The sequence below is a fragment of the Oncorhynchus nerka genome, linkage group LG11 (genome assembly GCF_034236695.1).
Source record: "Oncorhynchus nerka isolate Pitt River linkage group LG11, Oner_Uvic_2.0, whole genome shotgun sequence".
Classification (NCBI taxonomy): domain Eukaryota; kingdom Metazoa; phylum Chordata; class Actinopteri; order Salmoniformes; family Salmonidae; genus Oncorhynchus; species Oncorhynchus nerka.
The window spans coordinates 53066863-53091078 of NC_088406.1; the positions used below are offsets into that span (position 1 = coordinate 53066863).

At 42.0% G+C, this 24216-nt stretch overlaps 1 protein-coding gene across 2 annotated transcripts in view; it reads right to left on the reverse strand.

Moving 5' to 3' along the window:
- Positions 1 to 24216, reverse strand: part of si:dkey-103g5.4 (uncharacterized) — a 65331-nt gene that overhangs the window by 1287 nt on the left and 39828 nt on the right. For both annotated transcript variants that reach the window (XM_029673232.2, XM_029673231.2), the window contains exons 17-32: positions 21647 to 22045; positions 20770 to 20940; positions 20485 to 20642; positions 20114 to 20254; positions 19708 to 19855; positions 19257 to 19408; positions 18849 to 18974; positions 17213 to 17402; positions 17041 to 17115; positions 16651 to 16812; positions 16483 to 16542; positions 16018 to 16134; positions 13925 to 14076; positions 13642 to 13728; positions 13268 to 13414; positions 125 to 286 (exon numbers count right to left, since the gene is read on the reverse strand). In XM_029673232.2, coding sequence (XP_029529092.2) covers positions 125 to 286; positions 13268 to 13414; positions 13642 to 13728; positions 13925 to 14076; positions 16018 to 16134; positions 16483 to 16542; positions 16651 to 16812; positions 17041 to 17115; positions 17213 to 17402; positions 18849 to 18974; positions 19257 to 19408; positions 19708 to 19855; positions 20114 to 20254; positions 20485 to 20642; positions 20770 to 20940; positions 21647 to 22045 — 2447 coding nt within the window. The remainder of the gene's footprint in view (positions 1 to 124; positions 287 to 13267; positions 13415 to 13641; positions 13729 to 13924; positions 14077 to 16017; positions 16135 to 16482; positions 16543 to 16650; positions 16813 to 17040; positions 17116 to 17212; positions 17403 to 18848; positions 18975 to 19256; positions 19409 to 19707; positions 19856 to 20113; positions 20255 to 20484; positions 20643 to 20769; positions 20941 to 21646; positions 22046 to 24216) is intronic.

A 24216-nucleotide genomic window follows, 5' to 3' on the forward strand; every position in this document is an offset into this window, starting at 1 on the left:
CGATATCACTTTATTTGGAAAGACCAAAATAGATGGTTTATTCATTGTTTCTAGCTATCATAATCGTTGAGGTAAAATGCCAGACATTATGCTAATGTCGATTCCCCGGAGAGGAAGAACGTACTTCCTGTGAAAGGAGCCCCCGACTGGGCCTCTCAAGCCCCTCCAGCAGGGAGGTGGGGTGGGAGTCCCATGGCATGGAGCTCTGTGGAGCAGCACATTCCATACCCATTGAGGAACTCTCTAGTCGGGCCTCGAATAGCTCACCCAGACATGCTTGCAGCAGCTAAGAAAGAAAAACAGTAACATATGACATATAATGGTTTATAACTTCTTATACGCACAAATGAGTCTTTAAAAAAGTATTATAACTTATGGTATCACTTTACTTGACACACCTTCTAATGAAGACTTGTAAACATATTCACACTGTGGGACCTTATAGATGCAGTCATAGAGCATTATGAAACTATGATAAATCTAATTGTCTTGAGTGTTTAGGATCCCTTTATAATGTCTTATGATAACCTTATAATGATCATACCATATCATAAGCCTTGTTATAATTGAATGAGGAATTGGCTCCTGTGGCTCCTGTGGTGGTCGGGCGTTTAAGATGAGGGAGGACGATTGTTGTTGTTTTCATGAGCAAGTTCTTATTTCTATTACAGCATATTGGATGACTGTCATTCATATTCCATTCACACAGCTCAATGTAACATCAAAACATTTAGGCTACTACATGATACTCAAATGTTCCCTGTACCCATCATGAGGTTGCTTACAACCTAGCCTAAAAATGTAAGTTTACAACGTAGGTGCACAGGCCGAGATACATTTGAGTAATCAAGGTGACAGACATTGACACATTCAATACTGCATTGCACACTCTTGCCTCCATCTACAGTAGGGGATCTAAGGTGTAATTATTAGTCCAACAGTTGCAAACAAGAGTTTCTATTGGACAAATGTAGGTATTTTTCTATCCCTGTTTTTTTTCCATTTGCTTCCGTTTAAGAAACGTTTTTCAACAGAATCAGTGGAATGAATACACCCTTAATCACATGCAAACACAGTTCATTTTCATAGCAGCCACATACAACAATAAAGGGATGATGCGGTTCGTATTCCTTCTTGCATCTACATGCTCCCCTCTTTTCACTTTTTCCCCTTCGATTGTGAACTTCAGTGTACAACACATCAGCTTTCTGTGGCCAAGTGAAAAAACCTTTCGAAGCCAAACCTTCATGTCATAATCGCTAACCGCTACACACATCCCACATCGTTGTCACCATATTAACATCATTGTCAACATAGCTAGCTACTAGAACTAATGCAAGTAAACCTGTTGCAATCATGCAGTACAGTGTACAGTCGGCAGTTAAGCAGTTACACCGGTGGGCCAAGTTGGGTGAAAATTAATAATCATCTCATATTGTTCAAATAAACAGCATACCTGGTTTCAAATAACAGATAAAGCAACACCTCGCAGCACAACGCCTCTCCCCTACTTGACCTAGATAGTTTGTGTGTATGCATTGATATGTAGGCTGTGTTGTGATAGAAAATACTTATTTACCTGGTTTGTTTATGTTAATAGTTAGCAATGAATACTTAACAAACAGGACATATCTGTTCTGTTTATTCTGTGTTTTCATGGGCTCCACTCTAGATCCCTGCAGCTAATCAGGGCATATGGTCACTGGAGATGGCTTGAGCTGAGAAATGAGTTAAAGACCGCATTACATAGACAAGAATGTGTTTTACTAGAGATCGCTTTGGAGTAGAACAATCCTTCATTATCTCAAAATCAAACAGCTCTCCAAACGGGTCAGGGACAAAGTTGTGGAGAAGTACAGATCACGGTTGTGATGTTAGCCTTCTAAATGAGAGAATTGTTTTTCATTTGAAGTCTTAACCAGTCAGTCAGTGACCACACTGACGTGAGCACGGACATTATGTCAGCGTCATGGAACGCCCCCTTTTCCAGGATGCATAACCCCCCCCTCGTGACCAAATTCACATTAGACCAGAAAGCATGGAGCTGTGGCTACATGTTGAAATGGTTGGCAATTTAAATACAGACCAGTTATGTGCAGCGCCAGCTGTGCACTTTGAAATGGTTAAGAACACTACAAGACTGCACATTAACAGTCTGCAGCTGTGCATGTAAACTAGTCTAGTAAACTCGACCGAAAACGAGAGACAAAGAACAATTTCCTCTCACCACTCTATTCTAACGAACAGAGCCCGCTGAACAAACTACGAAAGACTTTGAGACGTCTGTCGAATTACTCCCCAGACAGACCGCCGATTTCAACAGAAAGAAAACAAAGACATACAAGCGTAAATATCTGTTGCATTTCAAAATCCGAATGAGCAGTTGTTTGGGTGCTAAATATCCATATTTACGCTGGGCGTATTTTCACATGTATGTACAATAAGCCCACTCTCTGTCTCTCCCACTGTCTTTCCCGCTCTTTATCCACACCCTTTTCCCATTGTCTATCAAGCCATCATATCGGGTTAGTCCACTAGGGACTTTTCATTGCATTGTGTAGTAATCAATGTGTAAGCTATCCTGTTTGTGTGTTTATGTAATTCTGTGTGATTATTTTGTTAGTTAGTAAATAAATAATTAAGCCAATTTGTATATCGCTGATTCATCATTTATGCTACTGTTCGTGCAGATATCCAAGAGTTTTGCGACATTCAGAACGAGACTGATAGAAGGTAACAATTCATTAATGACTGTTTGATGACTGAAATATAAGAACTTTATATCTTTAAGAGTTCATTCGGAAAAAGGTAACTAGTTAAATAAACTTTTTCCATGATTGCTAATGAGTTAATTGTTACAATTGTTAATTGTTAATTTAATCATTGTAATAATTACACATAGTTAATTGATTTGATAAAATAATCATCATCGCATTAATGATAGTAAAGACACAAGCCTAAATAAGTTCAGGAGTAACAATTTGCTTAAAACGTCTTAGTGCTCAAATCCCATTAGCGGGATAGATTTGACAACATCCGGTGAAATTGCAGAGCGCCAAATTCAAACTACAGAAATATATATATTTAACATTCATATAAATACAAGTGTAATACATCAAAATAAAACTTAACTTCTTGTTAATCCAGCCGCTGTGTCAGATTTCAAAAAGGCTTTACGGTGAAAGCACACCATGCGATTATCTGAGGACAGCGCCCCACATACAAAAACATGAAAACCATTTTTCAACCAGGCAGGTGCAACACGAAAGTCAGAAATAGTGATATAATAAATACCTTACCTTTGAAGATCTTCATATTTTTGCAATCCCAAATGTCTCATTGACACAATTAATGGTTGTTTTAAATTCCTTCTTTATATCCCCAAAATGTCCATTTATTTGGCGCATTTGATTCAGAAATACACAGGTTCCAATTCACCCAACATGACTACAAAGTATCTAATAAGTTACCTGTAAACTTGGTCCAAACATTTCAAACAGCGTTTCTTATTCAACCTCAGGTACCCTAAAATGTAAATGATCCATAAAATTTAAGACAGAATAAACCGTATCCAATACCGGAGAAAAAATAACGAGGAGCGCGCTCCTGTTCACGAGCATCAAAAGACTTGAGTCCATCAGAGTGACACATGGAAAGAATAGGACTACTTCTTAATTTCTCAAAAGAAAAACATCGACCAATTTCTAGACTGTTGACATCTAGTGGAAGCCATAAGAACTGCAATCTGGGCCCTAATAAATCAGGTTTCCCATAGAAAAGCATGACCTCAAAATAAAATTTCCCTGGATGGATTGTGCTCGGGGTTTTGCCTGCCAAATCAGTTCAGTTATACTCACTGACATTATGTTAACAGTTTTAGAAACTTTAGCGTGTTTTCTATCCAATACTACCATGCATATGCATATCCTAGCTTCTGGGCCTGAGCAACAGGCAGTTTACTTTGGGCACGCTTTTCATCCGGATGTGAAAATACTGCCCCCTAGCCTGAAGAAGTTTGCTTAACAAGTCATATAATAAGTTTCATGGACTTACACTGTGTGCAATAATAGTGCCTTTTGAATGACTACCTCAACTCTGTACCTCACAAATAAAATTATCTGTAAGGTGCCTCAGTCGAGCAGTGATTTTGAAACACAGCTTCAACCACAAAAAACAGGGAGGTTTTCCAATGCCTTGTAAAGAAGGACACCTATTGATAAAATAATTACACTTTGGATGGTGTATCAATACACCCAGTCACTACAACGATACAGGTGTCCTTCGTAACTCAGTTGCTGGAGAGGAAGGGGATTTCACCATGAGGCCAATGGTGACTTAAAAAAAAAATGGCTGTGATATGGGAAAACTGAGGATGGATCAACAACATTGTAGTTACTCCACAATACTCACCTAAATGGCACTTCATTTCGCAAGGAAGCCTGTACAGAATGAAAATATTCCAAAACATGCATCCTGTTTGTAATAACGCACTAAAGTAAACCTGCAAAAAGATTTCCTGAATACAAAGCATTATCTTTGGGGCAAATCCAACACAACACATCACTGAGTACCATTATTCACACTATCAAGAATAGCAATGGCTGCATCATGTTATGCGTATGCTGGTCATCGGCAAGGACTATGGAGTTTTTGGGGGATAAAAAGAAACGTAATAGAGATAAGAACAAGGACAACTTGGTTCAGTCTACTTTCCAACTTACACTGGGAGACAAATTCACCTTTCAGCAGGACAATAACATAAAATACGAGACCAAATATACATTGGATCTGCTTACCAAGACGACGTTGAATGTTCCTGAGTGGCTTAGTTACAGTTTTGAAATAAATCCACTTTGGCAAGACTTGAAAATGGCTATCTAGCAATGGTCAACAACCAACTTGACAGAGCTTGAAGAATTTAAAAAATAATAATGTACAAAAATATTATACAATCCAGGTGTGCAAAGCTCTTAGAGAGTTACCCAGAAAGATTCACAGCTGTAATCACTGCCAAAGGGGTTTCTAACATGACATGTGAATTCTTATGTCAAATAGATATTTCTGTGTATCATTTTCGATACATTTTCAAACATGTTTAAACACAATGTTTTCACTTTGTCATAATGGGGTTTTGTGTGTCGGTGGGTGAGATTTTTTTTTTAATCGAATCCATTTTGAATTCAGGCTGTAACACAATACAATGTGGAATAAGTGAAGGGGTATGAATACTTTCTGAAGGCCCCCGTAGATGACGTCACAATGTAGTACTGATTCTTTCTTTTTTCACAATCCTTATTTATATACTGTTTTCTACATTGTTTTACTAGTTGTTGTTTTTTACAAAAAAAAGAAATTGCACACCTGTTGCTCACAGGAAGTAACCTAACATAAATGTCTCATCCGGGCCTCTAGGGCTCTGTTTGTCGTGCACGGATATAATATGCCTCTCTGCAACAGCAATCTCTCTATCACCTCCTCTCTTAGGTGGCTGTACAACTTTATGCCGAAAAACCTTAGTTGGCACACATCATGTCCCACAGCATTAACACTGGAACCCGCCCAGCCTGGAAACTTCTTTCTAAAATCTAAGGATCCAAATCACGTTCTGCGCATATGGTATTTTAACACACACATTCAAATTTCTCTCTTTACTCACCCTCTTCTGAACCTTCAACCAATTTGATCAATATGATGATGTAGCCTATGTCTGTGCCTCGTATTTCTGAACAGCTGCGATTTGAATGAACATTCCAAAAATATATATGAAGACTACGACCATGTCTGTGGTAACGGATAATGCCGTAGGCACAAGCAAGTCTACACATTGCATTGGGGCAAAACAATTTGTGTTTTGTGTGATGATTATGGTGCGATATAGCCTCTTGTTTAGCCAATGTTTGCAATGATGAAGAAAAAAAAAACATTACATCGTTCTTGATTGCTTGTCTGTGTCTTGCTTGTTTGATATGCTGTGCTTGTATCTACCTGCATGTAACTCCCCTCCTGAAAAACAAACATAAAATTGCTAGACAACCACTTTATGTTGTGTTTATGTTTGCAATGGCCTACGTTTACGACAGACAGAGAACTAAGTTTGTTCGAAATGTAACTGTCGTTGTGGCCTATTTGTGTAATTGCTTTAAGAGAGAGTGGCCATGCCTGTCTTCCCTGACTATTTAAGGAGCCTTACTTGGCCCCAGTATTAGTGTGTCATCTATAGTTTGAAAGGTGATGAACTCTTACAAGAGCAGCAAGTATATTTTTTGATTCATTAAGTAGCAGTTGGTGTTGTTAGGGCCATTGAAATTAAGTGCTGTCTTTTCCCTAGTAGCCTAGTTAATCATTGCTGTTTGAACTGTCTGATTGCTCAGTAATTGTGATTGTCATTGTGGCCTTGGATTAGTTTCAGGTGTCCTGGCACCCAATTGGTGAAACAAGCTTCCCCCTAAAGTCAGGACAGCGGAATCCCAGCCCATCTTTGAAGAGTAGCTGAACTCTCACGGCGCCCCCAACGCTGAATAAAACATACAGCGTGTGTAGTTCCCAATGGTAATGCCAAACAAACAAATGGACAAAGAATTTAGATGAGCTGGAGTCGGATGGGATATTGAGCTTGAAAGCAGCATTGCTGATGGAGAGTCTTCACCTGATTCTGATGTTGACTTCAAGCCTCCGGTACCCGAGTTTTGCCAACTGAGACGGTGATCTCAACTGTCAAGGTAAAACAGAAGTCTGGGAGGGATGGCACGGTTTGGGTAGAAAGAGTGACGAGAACGCAACAGGAAGGCAGCTTTTCCAGGATATTCTCACAGATAGAGAAGGTTCTACACCTCACGCAAAGAGACAAATTGCCAGCGCACTCCACAGTTTTCTTTGCTTATGTGACATTCAGATGTTGTAGCACATCAGAGATTGCACTGTCACTCATGCGCACAGGAAAGTAAAACAGTAAGTGGGTGGGACATGCTTTTATTGCACTCTTGTATATCTACGGGGCATACGGCGGAAAGAGCAGGGATGTGGAGTAATTTTGGTCTGATAGGTGTGCAACCGCTTCAGAAGCCCTGTTTATACCTGGTCCTAACCGGCTTCCTTTGTCCTGATATTGTCCACATTCTGATTGTGTCCAGAATTCTGGGCAGGTGTAGACGATTAAAAGACATATTGTGATCTGATTGTGATCAGATCTTACAGACCACCTCCCGAGGTAGTCAGGGATGCATTGTGTCTGGATATCTTACAAGTGTAGATGGATCTGGACAGTGAAACCATGTAAATCATAATTATCCTGCCCTCCAAATGAAATCACAGGTGGCACCATTGACCTATGGCATCAATATTTGTCTTAAAATACATTTATGAATTTGCATCCCATGGAAAATGGCGCCGACAGAGATGGTTGCCTCGCTTTAGGTCCTTAGAAAACTATGCAGTTGTTTGTTTTTCATGTATTATTTCCAACATTGTTAGCCCAGAAAATCTCAAGGGTTATTACATACAGCCGGGAAGAACTATTGGATATAAAAGCGATGTCAACTTACCATCATTATGACCAGGAATACGACTTTCCCGAAGCGGATCCTTTGTTCGGACCTCAACCCTGGACATGCAATCTTATCCCGGAGGTCGACCCAAAACAACGCAGTCGCCGCAGGAGAGGCAGATGGTGCGGCCTACTGGTCAGACTCAGAAGGCGAGCACACCATCCACCGCTTCCGAGCATATTACTCGCCAATGTCCTGTTCTCTAGATAACAAGGTGGATGAAATTAGGGCACAAGCTGCCTTCAGGCAGACATCAGCGATTGTAACATTCTCTGTTTCATGGAAACATGGCTCACTTGGGATATGTTGTTAGAGTTGGTACAGCCACCCGATTTCTTCACGCATCGCGCCGACAGAAACAAACATCTCTCTGGTAAGAAGGAGGGCAGGGTGTATGCCTTGTGATTACACCATGAGTCGTTAATCATAACAACATACAGGAACTTAAGTCCTTTTGTTCACCTGACCTAGAATTCCTTACAATCAAATGCCGACCGCATTATCTTCCAAGAGAATTCTCTTCGATTATAGTCACAGCCGTGTATATCCCCCTCCCATCCTGAGGCTGCATATATTGTAGCTGGGGATTTTAACAAAGCTGACCTAAGAACAATACTTCCTAAATTCTATTAGCGTATCGAATGCGCGACACGATCATTGCCACTCGAACTTCCGCAACGCATACAAAGCCCTCCCCCGCCCTACCTTCGGGCAAGTCTGACCATGACTCCTTTTGTTGCTCCCAGCCTATAGACAGAAACTAAAACAAGAAACACCCGTGCTCAGGTCAATACAACGCTGGTCTGACCTACCGGATTCCACTCTTCAAGATGGCTTCGATCACGTGGACTGGGATATGTTCCGAATAGCCTCAGACAACAACATTGAGGAATACGCTGACTCGGTGAGCGAGTTTATTAACAAGTGCATCGATGATCTTGTACCCTCTGTGAATATTAAAACCTTCCCTAACCAGAAACCGTCGATTGATGGCAGCTATTCCCTCCACAAGGCAATCAAACAAGCAAAGTGTCAATATAGAGACAAAGTACAGTTGCAATACAACGGCTCAAACACGAGACGTATGTTGCAGAGTCTACAATCAATTCCGGATTATAAAAAGAAAACCAGCCCCGTCGCAGACATTGATGTCTTGCTCCCAGAGAAATTAAACAACTTCTTTGCTAACTTTGAGGAAAATACAGTGCCACTGACACGGTCCGCTACCAAAGCCTCTGGGCTCTCGTTATCCGTGGCTAACGTGAGTAAAACATTTAAACGTGATATGCTTCGCAAGCCTGCCGGCCCAGACGGCATCCCTAGCCGCGTCCTCAGAGCATGCGCAGACCAGCTGGCTGGTGTGTTGACGGACATATTCAACCAATCCCTATCCCAGTCTGTTGTCCCCACATGCTTCAAGATGGCCACCATTATTCCTGTCCCCAAGAAAGCTAAGGTAACTGAACTAAATTACTATCACCCCATTGCACTCACTTCTGTCATCATGAAGTGCTTTGAGAGACTAGTCAAGGATCATATCACCTCCACCTTACCTGATACCCTAGACACACTCCAATTTGCTTACTGCTCCAATAGGTCCACTGACGATGCAATCGCCATCAAACTGCGCACCGCCCTATCGCATCTGGACAAGAGGAATACCTATGTAAGAATGCTGTTTATTGACTACGGCTCAGCATTTAACACCATAGTACCCTCCAGACTTGTCATTAAGCTCGAGACCCTGGGTCTTGACCCCGCCCTGTGCAACTGGGTCCTGGACTTTCTGAAGGGCCGCCCCCAGGTGGTGAAAGTAGGAAACAACATCTCCACCCCACTGATCCTCTCACTCAACGTCAACAAAACAAAGGACTTGGACTTCAGGAAACATAGAGGGAGCACCCCCCTCCCCATCGACATCGACGGGACAGTAGTGGAGAAGGTGGAAAGTTTTAAGTTCCTCAGCGTACACATCACGAACAAACTGAAATAGTCCACCCACACAGACAGTGTGGTGAAGAAGGCGCAACAGTGCCTCTTCTGTAACGGCTTTCTAATGGTGAAGGAGAGTCGGACCAAACTGCAGCGTGTCTATTGTGATTCATCTTTAATAAACAAACGTAACACACAACAAAACACTAACACTACAAAACGAAAACCGAAAACAGCCTATACAAGTGTCTACTAACCTCTAACCAGGACATCAAGACACACAGGACAATCACCCACAATACAACCAAAGAATATGGCTGCCTAAATATGGTTCCCAATCAGAGACAACGGTAAACACCTGCCTCTGATTGAGAACCACTTCAGACAGCCATAGACTCTCCTAGAACACCCCACTAAGCTACAATCCCACTATACACACATTCCAAAATCCCAAGACAAAACACACCACAATACAAAAACTCTATGCCACACCCTGGCCTGACCCAATACATGAAGAAAACACAAAATACTTAGACCAGGGCGTGACATCTTCAAACTCTGGAGGCTGAAGAAATTTGGCTTGTCATCTAAAACACTAACAAACATTTACAGATGCACAATCGAGAGCATCCTGTCAGGCTGTATCACCGCCTGGTACAGCAATTGCACCACCCTGCAACTGCAAGGCAACTGCAAGGCTCTCCAGAGGGTAGTGCGGTCTGCACAACGCATCACCGGGGCAAACTACCTGCCCTCCAAGACACCTACACCACCCGATGTCACAGGAAGGCCATAAAGATCAAGGACAACAACCACCCGAGCCCCCGTCAGGTGCATCAAAGCTGGGACCGAGAAACTGAAAAACAGCTTCTATCTCAAGACCATCAGACTATTAAACAGCCATCACTAACATAGAGAGGCTGCTGCCAACATACAGACTCAAATCTCTGGCCACTTAAGCCAGTACATGTCCAGGCCCGTCTGAAGTGCATTTGAGAGATCCAGAAGAAGATTGGGAGAATGTCATATGGTCAGATGAAACCAAAATATAACTTTTTGGTAAAAACTCAACTCGTCGTGTTTGGAGGACAAAGAATGCTGAGTTGCATCCAAAGAACACCATACCTACTGTGAAGCATGGGGGTGGAAACATCATGTTTGGGGCTGTTTTTCTGCAAAGGGACCAGGACGACTGATCCGTGTAAAGGAAAGAATGAATGGGATAAGTATTGAGATAAACTTTTGTTATTGACCAAATACTTATTTTCCACCATAATTTGCAAATAAATTCATTAAAAATCATACAATGTGATTTTCTGGATTTTATTTCTCATTTTGTCTGTCATAGTTTAAGTGTACCTATGATGAAAATTACAGGCCTCTCTCATCTTTTTTTAAGTCGGAGAACTTGCACAATTGGTGGCTGACTAAATACTTTTTTGCCCCACTGTATATACTGTATTCTACACAATCTACTGCATCTAGCATACCATCGCTCATCCATATATTTATATGTACATATTCATATTCATCCCTTTACATGTGTGTATTCGTGTGTGTAAGGTAGTTATTGTGAATTTGTTAGATTTTACTGCATAGTCGGAACTAGAAGCACAAGCATTTTGCAACACTCACATTAACATCCGCTAACCCTGTGTATGTGACCAATAAAATGTTATTTGAATATTATTTTGAAAAACAATATCTGTCAAATTATTTGCATACAGGGAAATCTGGTCACAGTGTAGACCCGGTGGATGGGTAAGAGACATTTTAATACCATGTGTAGATGCAACGGTTTATATGTGGGCACAATCAGAATATGGACATAATCAGAACAAAGGACGCATGCTAGCCCCAGGTATAAACAGGACTAGAGAGATTATTCTCGTTTTGATGACAAGGAGACAAGACCAATATGTGTGCAGACAGACAGGTTCGCCGCTCTCAGACATCTGGACGAGTTCTGTAAAGAATTGCATTACTTGTTACAAGCCAGGAGAGAACATAGCTGTTGATGAGCAACTGTTCTCAACCAAAGCTTGTGCTGTTTTACCCAATGCATGTCCACAAACCAGACAAATGTGTATTTAAGTTATGGTTATGCCGAAACCAAGTACTTGCTCAATGGCTGTCCATATCTGGGGAAAGATTAAACCAGGCCAACGGGTGAGCGACGGTCTGAGACTGTGGTTTTGAGACTCGTGGAGCCTTACATGGGCAAAGACAGAAATGTGTCTATGGACAATTTCTTTACATCAATTTCCCTGACAGCCAAGTTGATTGTAAAGAAGACCTGCTCGGAACAGTGAACAAACAGAGAGGGGAGGTGCATGGTCCTCAGCACCATGCATCCCACTGTTGCAATTGGCATTGACCAGATGACGGTGACAGACTACAATCGCACAAAGGTAGACTATATGACCAAAATCCCAAATCATGGGCATTAATAGAGAGTTGATCCCCCTTTGCCACTATAACAGCTACCACTCTTCTGGGAAGGCTTTCCCCTAAATATTGGAGCATTACTGCGGGGACTTGCTTCCATTCAGCCACAAGAGCATTAGTGAGGTCGGGCACTGATTTTGGACGATAAGGCCTGGCTTACATTCGGCTTGCCAATTCATCCTACAGGTGGGGTTGAGGTCAAGGCTCTGTGGAGGCAAGTCAAGTTCTTCCACACCGATTTCGACAAACCATTTCTGTATGTACCTCGCTTTGTGCATGGGGGAATTAACATGATGAAACAGGAAAGGACCTTCCCCAAACTGTTTCCACCATGTTGGAAGCACAGAATCGCCTAGAATGTCATTGTACGCTGTAGCATTAAGATTGCCCTTCACTGGAACTAAGGGACCTAGCCCGAACCATGAAAAACAGCTCCCGACCATTGTTCCTCCTCCACCAAACTTTACAGTTGTTAGATTTTTGGGGCATCCGCCAAACCCAGATTCCTCTGTCAGACTGCCAGATGGTGAAGTGTGATTCCATACTCCAGAGAACAATTTTCAACTGCTCCTGAGTCCAATAGCGGCAAGATTTACACCACTCCATCCGACACTTGGTATTGCTCATGGTGATCTTAGGCTTGTGTGCGGCTGCTCGGCCACGGAAACCCCTTTCAGGAAGCTCCCAACGAACAGTTCTTGTGCTGACGTTGCTTTCAGAGGCAGTTTGGAACTTGGTAGTGAGTGTTGCAACCGAGGACAGACGATTTTTACACTCTTCATTCGTGTTCTGTGAGCTTGTGTGGCCTACCACTTTGCGGTTGTGCCGTTGTTGCTCCTAGACGTTTCCACGTCACAATAACAGCACTTATAGTTGACTGGGGCAGCCCAAACAGGGCAAAAATTTGACGAACTGGAAAGGTGGCATCCTATGACAGTGCCACGTTTAAAGTCTGTTCACAGTTCACTATGGCCATTCTACTGCCAATATTTGTCTATGGCGTTTGCATGGTGTTGTGCTCAATTTTATACACCTGTCAGCAACAGATGTGGCTGAAATAGTCGAATCCACTATTTTGAAGGGGTGTCCACATACTAATGGGCAATAAATTTGTAGTGTTTCCACTGAAACTAGAGATCCTTTTAACACAAAGATTCACATAAATTCTGCGAGGATTCAGTTCTCAGTATGTGGTGGGCTGACTTTTTCTAGGGGAGAAAATTACACCCTATTCCCTAATATAATGCCATTTTTTGACCAGGGACCATACGACTCTGGTCATATGTAGTGCACTATGTTGGAAATAGGTTGCTTTCTGGGACGCAGACAGAGTTTGGCAGCACCTTGAAGAAAGCCCGTTGGAAGGTAGGACTGGAGTCGACGCTCATGTCCCCAACAGCGACATGTGACAGACAGTGCAAGAGGAGCAGAGAGAATCCTCCCACTGACTGCAGTCTCTGGCGACGCACAAACACTGTCTTCTCAGCCTCCTACCAACACACGACATCAGTTAGTAGCAAACAGATGTGGCACAGATGTTAACATCACAAACGTCAGAAGCTAAACTGCAAGATTCAGAGCTGTCAGGGAAGGGAAATAAATTTGTATTGATGTTGATTATCGTGTACAACATGCACACTGTTCCCCAATGCATATTTGATTCCAAAATAGAAATGTAATCTCTCTCATGCACATACAGTGGAAATTGGGACATCACCTGATAAAAGAAGGAATTCCGGAAGGCGTTGTATTTGTAGTTATTGGATGGAAGACTAGTTGCTATCTGGAGTGACACTGCTGGAGTCTATGGGAGTAATAGTATTAACAATTGGTGCTAAGAACATTCACATTGACAAATAAAAATACGTTTAGACCGACCGTAAAGACCACATATGATTAATTAATCTCCTTTTGATAGGAAAGATGAGTTAAACAATGCTTTGAACTATGACCCTTCACCAACCTCTCTCAGTATGTGGGAGAGAAAGTGAGTGACTAACCAGTTCGAGAGTGTGTAGTGTTTGCAGTAGGAATAGTCCATGGTGGTAGACCAGGAACTCTCTGGGATTAAGACGACCTGGGTCAAGAAGGAGCAGCTCTCCTTCACACTCCCACTGTGCATCCAGATAGTCAATAAAAGAGCTCGCTCTGCCTGAAAGAGAGAATCCATAAATCCAGTTGTCCATTTCTCCTTGCTCGGTTATCAATTCACACTTCACCTGGGGTGGCAGGGTAGCCTAGTAGTTAGAGTGTTGGACTAGTAACCGAAAGGTTGCAAGTTCAAATCCCTGAGCTGACAAGGTACAAATCTGTCGTTCTGCCCCTGAACAGGCAGTTAACCCACTGTTCCTAGGCTGTCATTGAAAATAAGAATTTGTTCTTAACTGACTTGCCTAGTAAAATAAAGGTAAAATAAAAAACATAGCACAAGTAGTCTAGTTACTCTCAAAAGGCTGTGTATTATCACAATTGAAAGTATACATTTTTAGGTCAAGTAAAGTTGTACTGAGTGTTGTGGGTGGGCCATTTGGTAATAATTATGAAAGCACCAAAGCAGTCGTTGACAGGGGATTGTCTTTTTGTCAATGGCTATTTTGTCTTTGGCTTGTTTTCACTTTGATTCAGATCTTTTTCTAGTTCCTTCACAACCACAGCTGGTTGAGATTTTCCCTGAACAAGTGGTCCGATTTGGCCTTTTGGTTGCATTTTTGTTGTGTAATTTTGTGACTAATTTCATAGTCAGACTGAAACAAATCATATTACTATGTATTTTCTACGGTTTTCTCACCTCGTCTCACCTAGCTACCTTAAGATGAATGCACCAACTGTGAGTCGCTCTGGATAAGAGAGTCTGCTAAATGACTCAAATGTAAAATGTTTTCAACGACCGTCAAACGGAGAGGAATAATGACTCCCGGTGTTGTGAAACCTCGAAGGAGAAGAAGCAGCTGTGGTGTTATGTTGCTATGTCAGACACCTTAGCTGCTTTTTCCCCGTGGTGGTCGGGTGATTTTATTATGATGGATGGTCAGTGTTAGGGAAGATACTCTGTAAATATAGTATACCAAGATACCGATCACTTCACACTGGAAGAAGTTAAACTACACTAAAGCTACCCTTAACACAAGTATACTTTACTTAACTAACGTTACTTTGAAAAAGTAGTTCACTTAATCTAAACTACAGTACTTAGTGAAAAATGATCATATGTAAATTATCAGACTACAAATTCCAAGAACAGATCACTTTGGGGTCATATGGTAACATACTGTAATGTGTCATTTAGCTTATTAATCACAAAAACAATGATTCAAGTGAGAATTAGCAGGCCTGATGGTGGAAAAGAAAGATAATTATTACATAGTTCCAGTAGTTAGCTACACCGCTACATGGCAAAAAAGTAATGAACTAACTTGAAATTAGTTCAAATACCACCAAGTTACTGCAAAATGTAGTTAAATTACTAGTTGAAATAAACGTTATTTGTATAGTGCATACCATGACAGTTTGTTTCAAAGTGCTCCACACAACAATGATACCTAATCTCACCTCGATTAATAAAGCATCTTGCCATCAGTCCCATGATGAAGCTTCCCAACTGTCTTCCTTCCTGTCCCGTTTCTCTGTTTAGACTTGAACTGTTTCTGAAATAGTCTTCTTACTGATTCCTTATTGAACGCCAGAGTTGGTCTCAAATATTAACTACTACCGTGTCAAATTACATTTGTGTTGAACAAGGACTGTCTGAAAAGTGTCCCTCACCAAGCCTTTTGCTCAAAGAGGTGGTACAGTATGTTCTTAGTCAGATCTTTCTCCATGCCAGTGTCATCCTTTACTTCCTCTTTGGGGGGTTTGGTTATTGTTTTTGGTACAAACTATCTGGTGACTAAAGGTTTGCAACAAGAGAAGTACATATAAAAAGAAACATTGTTTTGTTTGTTATTGTGTGTTGTCTCGGTTGTTATATATTGTGGTACGTGGCGGAGCAATCGTGTGTGTGAGGGTCCTCTTTAATCTCTACAATTCTTGGCCCAAACACATCACAGGACGTTTGTAATCTGCGTTTTACTCTACAGGCTATTGTGTAACCCACCGTCGAGCTCCCCCCTCAGAAGTCCTGCATCTTGCGCTGGGCCCCTCAGCTTCCTTTCCACACGCTTTAGAAGCTGGAAGAGTGGGGAGAGCTCCAGAAGTTTATCCCACTCCCCCTCTGCATGGGAAACATCATCACAGACTTATACCATGCACACATACTGTACACATATAGCAGGTCACACAAACATTTACATGCCATTATGAAACACTCATAACTTATCTCAGGGCTACTTTTTACAACAAGTCATCCTTGTGATCTTGTTTGAGAACCTCTGCAATTCGTCCAAACACTATACGTAGTCAATATGTTGCCCACAAGGTAGAGACATATTCAAAGCACTTGAGTAGAATTGAAACGAGATGAGATTACAATTTCTCTGCACACAGTTATAGTGAAAACAAAATAATAGTCATGTTAAGTCATTTTGTGTAATAAACAGCACATTTCAATGTTGTTCTTTACCTGACAGTGTGGGGACACAGACATGTGACTGCTGAACAGATTCATTCATAGGCTCGCCCTCTGTGAAGGAATGGGATGTCATTAGGACTCTTCATAAATATGATCAGCAGAGTCTATGATGAAGTAAAGGTAATTCATTTATTAAATCATTAATCAATTAAATCTTACCTTGTGAGTGTATGTCAGAGATGGCAGCTTTTCTGTGAGCTGTCTGTGAGTGAGTAGGACTGGGCTGGGGGACACTGGGGCCCTTCGAATCCTGGTCCTGAGGCTGAGCCTTCATTGGGTCTCTCAGAGACTGGGTGGAGATTCCTTCATAGATATCTCTCACTGTTAAACAACAGTAACTCGTCAAAAAATAGATCCCTTTTTACTAGATAAGGCAGTGTTTATGAACAACGAGCAACCGCAGTAGAATGGTTCAATCACATAGAACAGTGTGATCATTTAGCAGAATCTAAGTCTATCTGTGACAACCCACAACACTAGTGTTGCCAGTACCATGCTCCAACCAACCGAGCCATCTGAACCACTAGGGCCACTGTCTATTGCGCCTACCTTTAACCACAGGCACGGACTCTGTCCATGCACGAGAACATGTCTCCAATCCAAACGTCTGTTTTGTTGACAAACCTACAAACACACATTTGACAAAAAAAGCTATGGAAACAACATCCTTATCAGAAAAAAAACAAGACTGAAAAATGCAACATAATGCTTGCTGAGGTACCAGAGATGCGCTGGCGGTAGGTGCTCGGGGAGAGACTTGGCTCTTTGTTCTCCTCCAGAAGCTGAATGAGTCGCTCCAGGAGAGGCACAGCTTTCTGCTGGGTCAACGACACCACCTTCAGAGGGTTACTGGGGACCCTCAGCCTGGCCAGCCCAAACTCCTTGTACCAGAAGGAACCTGATAACACAGACTGGATAGAAAGATACGCTCAATGGCAACACGAGTCGACTATATTAAAGAGATAGTTCATTCAATAACAAATATACAGTGAGCTCCAAAAATATTGGGAACCTGAACAATTGTTTGTGAAATTATACAATGACTATTAGGTCAAAGATAAAGTTCATCCATGTCAGGTGAACCGTATAGATATTACAGCACTTTTTGTACATAGTCCCTCCATTTTAGGGGACCAAAGGAATTTCTAGAAATTCACTTACAGTATACACTACTGGTCAAAAGTTTTAGAAAACCTACTCATTCAAGGGTTTTTCTTTATTTTTACTATTTTCAAAATTGTAGAATAATAGTGAACACATCCAAACTATGAAATACCACATATGGAATCATGTAGTAACCAAAAAAGTGTTAAACAAATCAAAATATATTATGTATTTGGTCCAATATGCACAGCACGCAATGACGACATCAAGGTTGTGACTCTTCAAATTGTTCGGATGGATTTGCTGTTTGTTTTGGTTGTGTTTCAATTGCTTTTGTACCCAATAGAAATGAATGGTAAATAATGCATCATTGTGTCACTTTGGAGTCACTTTTATTGTAAATAAGAATATAATTTGTTTCTAAACACTTCTACATTAATGTGGATGCTACCAAGACTAAGGATAATCCTGAATGAATCGTGAGTAACGATGAGTGAGAAAGTTAGAGGTACAAATATCATGCCCCCAAGACATTTACATTTACATTTAAGTCATTTAGCAGACGCTCTTATCCAGAGCGACTTACAAATTGGTGCTTTCACCTTATGACATCATGCTAACCTAACATTTTTTTTTTTTGGAGGGGGGGGTGATATTTGTGCTTCTGTAACTTTCTCACTCATCATTATCCGTAATCATGTTAGCATCCATATTAATGTAGATGTGTTTAGAAACATATTCTATTCTTATTTACTATAAAAGTGACTCCAAAATGACATAATACATTATTTACCATTCATTTCTATTGGGCACAAAATCATCTGAAACACAACCAAAACAAACAGCAAATGGATCCAACCAATTTGTAGTCACAAGCTTGATGTCGTCATTGCATGCTGTGAATATGGGACCAAATACTTAATTTTTTACTACTTTAATACCCAATACATTTGGTCCCCTAAAATGGGTGGTGGGGGGGAGGTACTGTAATTTCTAAACGGTTTACCCGATATGGATGAAAATAAAGTTGACAGTCTGCACTTTAACCTCATAGTCATTGTATCAAATCCAAAGTTCTGGAGTACAAAGCCAAAACAACAAAACATTGGTCACCTTCCCAATTGGGCTCCCGAGTGGCGCAGTGGTCTAAGGAACTGCATCTCAGTACTTGAGGCATCACTACAGACACCCTGGTTTTAATCCAGGCTGTATCATAACTGACCGTGATTGTATTGCTTTCCGCCTGTGCTTACCTGCGCTGTATCTGCACGGAGTTGGCAGAGTTCTCGGACACAACGCAGCGCTATAAGAGCAGCATCTAGTTCTGCCTGCCTGGAGTTTAGCTGCTCCCATATTTCTCTCTGTCTCAGTTTCCCATCCTGGGAGACATACAAGAGAGACTCAAAACAACACATGTCCATATTTGTGAGTCAATGTGACACAGTCATTTCTTGTACATTAACATGCATTCATCTGCAGATTACGATCCATCTCCCCTTAATAAATTATACAATTCATCTTCACCGTAAAAGGTTTTTATTTTTCTAGTGAGCAAGCTTTTTAGTCTAGGACTAAGCTTAATCTATGTCCGGGAAACCGGCCCCTAGTGATTACTTGATCTATATGTTTGCATAATCGGATTGAACTATGCTAGATCTGACCATGACATGGATTGATGGCGTCTGCTCTCCTCTTTGTGCTGTCCATCTTTCCTGGTCTTGCTGCAGTTTCTCCACACACACGTTCACCCTGTCCAGCCCAGCCACCAGCTCTGTCTGCCAGCAGCACTGCTGCTCCCACTCCTTATCATCACCTAAACAAAGTGATACACACACAGACACGTGCTGAGTTGTGGTAACACAGTATAAGCCACATTTATGATTCCCCACCGGAGACCGGGGCTCAATCTCAGCCACCACTTTTCCCACTGTTACTCTCCTCCTCTGAATTCCTTATTCTAAATGAAGTTCAAATCCATAAAATGTACACACACATCACAAGGTAGCCTAATATGCAATCAAAAGCATATTACAATATAGCTTTGAGCTATGGATAAGCCTATCCAAATCCACTCTCTAACGATTAACTGAAGTTATGCCAGACTTGCAATACCTTGAGTGAGGATGAGCAGAACGTGAGGAGGCAGGAGCAGAGACAGGTCTGAGAGCTGGGATGCTCTCCTCTGGGCTTCTGACTGGCCAGCCTCATGAAGCTCCGCTGCAGCCTCCCTCAGCTGCCTCTCGTTGTCCACCCAGTGGGCCTACAGTGCACACACACACACACACACACACACACACACACACACACACACACACACACACACACACACACACACACACACACACACACACAAAGAATGGATAAAGATCTCCATTATACAGTAATGCAACTAGGGAGATGAACATAAATCAAAAGGACATGTATGCGTTCAAACAATTCAGCATGAGACAAATCATTTCCTGTTTGTTGAGGGCTGAGCAGCCCCATCCATCTGCCTGCCCAGCCTATTTCAGCTTACCTGCTCAGAGTCTTCCTGAGTGGCCACAAGGACACAGTGCTGCAGAGCTGCATCCAGATCCCCTAGCAGCTCCTCCTCCTTCTGTTTCTCCTCTTTCCAGTACCTGTTCCTCAGACACCACTCCTTCCGCAGGGCCTCCACCTGGCATCCACAATAAGTCAAAAAGCGATATGTGTGATTTATCCTATAGAACTCAACCACTATGTGTTGATTATGTTAGTTGTTTGAACAAGGGACTGAAAAGCACTCAAACGCAACGTGTTGTAGCCACCTTGTGTGCTTTACCTGTCATTTTGGGAACATGTATATTGACAATGGCCAAGTTGAACGTGTTGAAAAGAAACGCAACCAGTGTAATTTATCTTTCTTACCAGCACACTGTCAGTATTATCTCCCAGAGCCAGGCAGTATGAAGCAGTAACAGGCACAACAGTCTGTCTGGACACATCCAGGCGAACCCCCACAACAGGAGCCAGCACCCCTGTTACAGGGTCCACTGTCAGGGCTCCAAAACGAATCGCAACTAGTCCTGTCGAATAACATACAGTAGCACAGAAATACTGATATGATATACTATAAATGTATGGCAAATATATTAAATGTACTTCTGTATCAGGCAATCAGTCAATCCATCCATCCATCCATCATCCAATCACCTTTGCCATCTGGGTCCTCCATGGTTCCAGCCAGGGGGACAGCGAGTCCTGACACAGGGTCCATTTGAGCCCCCAGGATGGGGACCGTTAGGCCAGAGCCCTGTGGATCAGGATACTCCATCCCAGCCAGTGCCGGCAGGGACAGATCAGCACCAGGGAGATGGATTTCTCCTAAGGTAGTAGGATACAGATGTCAGGTCCCCATAACTCTTAACCCTTTTTACCCCGAAAGCAGTGGGAATAAGGAAGGGGCAGCCAGGAAGACAGTGGAACTTTTTGACGGACAAAACGGACTGATGGGCCTAAACTTGGCCTTCCATTCTCTCTATTTCCAAACATCTGGATTAGCAGTAAGTATTCAATCAGATCATCGTTAACCCGCTGTAACCGACAAACGCATAGCTTATTATTGCTCTTGTTAAGACTGTATTGGAGCTGTCAGCGGCTAACCTTGCGGTCATTGTCACAAAACCATAACCATCCCGACTCCTTATATCCCACCCGCGTGAGAAGTTCAGAACAAGAAAGTGTAGGCTCTACAGAAAATAATGACTCTTAAATTGAAAATCATTCAAACAAAAATAATAAGGATTTATATCAGCCTAAATGAGGTGTAAATTACATCACAAATCCCAGTGTTCAAACTGCATGGGATTTCTACTAATGCGATGGCAATGTCCACAACAGGTATAATGCTGGGTGCCGCTTATGGATTTGATCGTTTCAATGCATTGTGTCAGAGGTGTACTCCGACACACCTAAACAAAAGCAATGATAAGCTATGCAGTTGTTGGTTACCGTGGGTTAAGGCTGATCTGATTGAATCCTGGACAAAAATAACCGGCAAAGTACACAAGCAGGTGTGAAAACAACTTACCTTGGACGCCACCATCTTGGACAACGCCCCAGGCCCAGTCCAGCAGGGTCTCCAGCCGGCTCAGCAGCTGCAGGTGACAGTGTAGCCCTTTCCCCCAGGCCTGCTCCAACTCCTTGGCTGCAGCCTGGATCCGTCCCAGCTCAGTCTCCTTCCTCTGGGCCTGCAGACCCAGCAAACCCATCTCCCCAGAGCCCCAGTCCTCTCTGAGCCCACGCAGAAGCTCCACCAGGCGGATACGGGCAACCAGAGTCTGGCTGTTCAGTAGAGCCTGGAACCCCCCGGCATGAGGCACCAGCTTCCCAGCCCGGATGCTACCGCCGCCCACCCGGACCACCATGCTGCTCAGGGGCTCGATGAAGGACTCACCCAGGAGGAGGCCGCCTACTGGAAGCACCGCTCCTAGAGAGAGGGATATGACATTATGTGTAGGGCCAGGAGTTTGTCCTTACCATTTGACCTGACCCAGAGAAACTTAGTGTCCTAGTTACAGTTTTTCCTGGTTCAGGTCAAGTGGTCAGGGAAAACTCATGGTCTTAATTATGGTTAAGTCACCAGTTAATAGGCTATTGTCTTTTTTGCAGAGCTACTTTTAACTCTGCTTCAGCTAGATCTTAAAACCCAAAATAATTGGTATAACATTGTTTAGTGTTTCAAAACACCAGTATGGTGCCCGTATTTGGACTGCATCATACGTCCATGGAAGTTGGGTAGTACCCACATAAAAATATACTAAAGCTTACTATAGAATACTATAATACTTACTATAGAATTCTATAGAATTATGAAGTAAGCTGTTGTATACTGTAGAATCCTATACTCCACACTGTAGTATCCCTAGATAATGTAGTGCTTACTATAGACATTTGTAGTATACTTTAGAATACTATACTACACACGGTACTATCCCTTGGCCATGTGTAATACTTACTTTAGAATGTTGTAGTATACTGTAGAATACTAGACACTGTAGTATCCCTCGATTATGTAAGGCTTACTTAGAATTGTGTAGTATACTAGAGAATACTATACTACACACTGTAGTATCCCCTCGATCGTTGAGGGGTGTTTACTATAGAACTTTGTTGTATACTGGAGAATACTATACTACACACTGTAGTATCCCTTGATCATGTAGTGCTTACTAGTGTTGTAGTACTCCAGACCGGTCTGGAATCAGGTCTCAAGACCACATATTGAGTGTCTTGGTCTTGACTCGGTGTCGTAAACATTTGTACTCGGTCTTGACTCGGTCTTGACTCGGTCTCGGTCTCTGACAGTGAGGACTCTTAATTTCTCCCCGAGACCAGCTGAGTAAAAAATCTCATAATCATCAGCTTCCGTTCAGTCAGTGCATAAAACCAGGCCAAATATATACACTCCTTTCTTGAAACATTAATACGGTATCTTAACAGCCTTCATATCTATTATAGACAAGTTTGCGCAGTGGAGAACCTATGGGCCTTCAGTGTGTGGCAGGTTCGTGATTCTGAAAGGACAGCAACAGGGAACGTCACTTGACATTCAGAACATCCTGGGCTCAGACCTGACTCGGAGTGGGGTTCTCTGCGCGACCGAAATGAAGCGCCCCGTACTCTTGGCCTCCCACGTTAGCAGTGAACATTTTGCAGAAACAACGCTATGTCACATATCTCACTGCTTCCTTCCATGCACTGTGCTCTCCTAACGCCAAATAACCAAAACGTCTTAATATTAATTAAATGGATTGTGGTCAGTAAACCAATAGAATATATTGTTAATAGTACAAATTACAAATCAAATGTATTTATATAGCCCTTCTTTACATCAGCTGATATATCAAAGTGCTGTACAGAAACCCAGCCTAAAGCCACAAACAGCAAGCAATGTAGGTGTAGAAGCACAGTGGCTAGGAAAAACTCCCTAGAACGGCCAAAACCTAGGAAGAAACCTAGAGAGGAACCAGGCTATGAGGGGTGGCCAGTCCTCTTCTGGCTGTGCCGAGTGCATAAATATATTGTAATTTTCCATACAGACAACTTGTTGGAAAAGGTATGTGTTATTTTTGTTGCAATGTTTTCATAAACAATGTCCAATATTTTATTGAAAAAATAACTCATGATGTTGGTCACAACTAATGTGAGATTGTCATGCTTTGCGCACTTGCAACATAATTCAAAGGGTTATGCCAAAACTTTTGCAGATAATATGTAGAAACTCATGCACCAAACACTTGAAAATCATGATTTTATAATATTTGTGGTAATAAATCAGATTCCAAGGTCAAGGACAATATTTCTACCTGTTTAATTAAACAAAAAAAACAATATATTGCCTATTTGTCAGCTGAAAACTACTGTCCTGTTGAGGGTAGCATCAAACTATATTGCATATTTGTCAGATTTTCCAAACGTGTTAGTATGTATATCTACATCAATTATCATGATGCATTCTATATTGGGTCATTGGGCTCCTAAGCAGGTACAGTGGGGCAAAAAAGTATTTAGTCAGCCACCAATTGGGCAAGTCTGGCACTGCAGGAGTTGAGTCCCTGGCGGCGTAGTGTGTTACTGATGGTAGGCTTTGTTACTTTG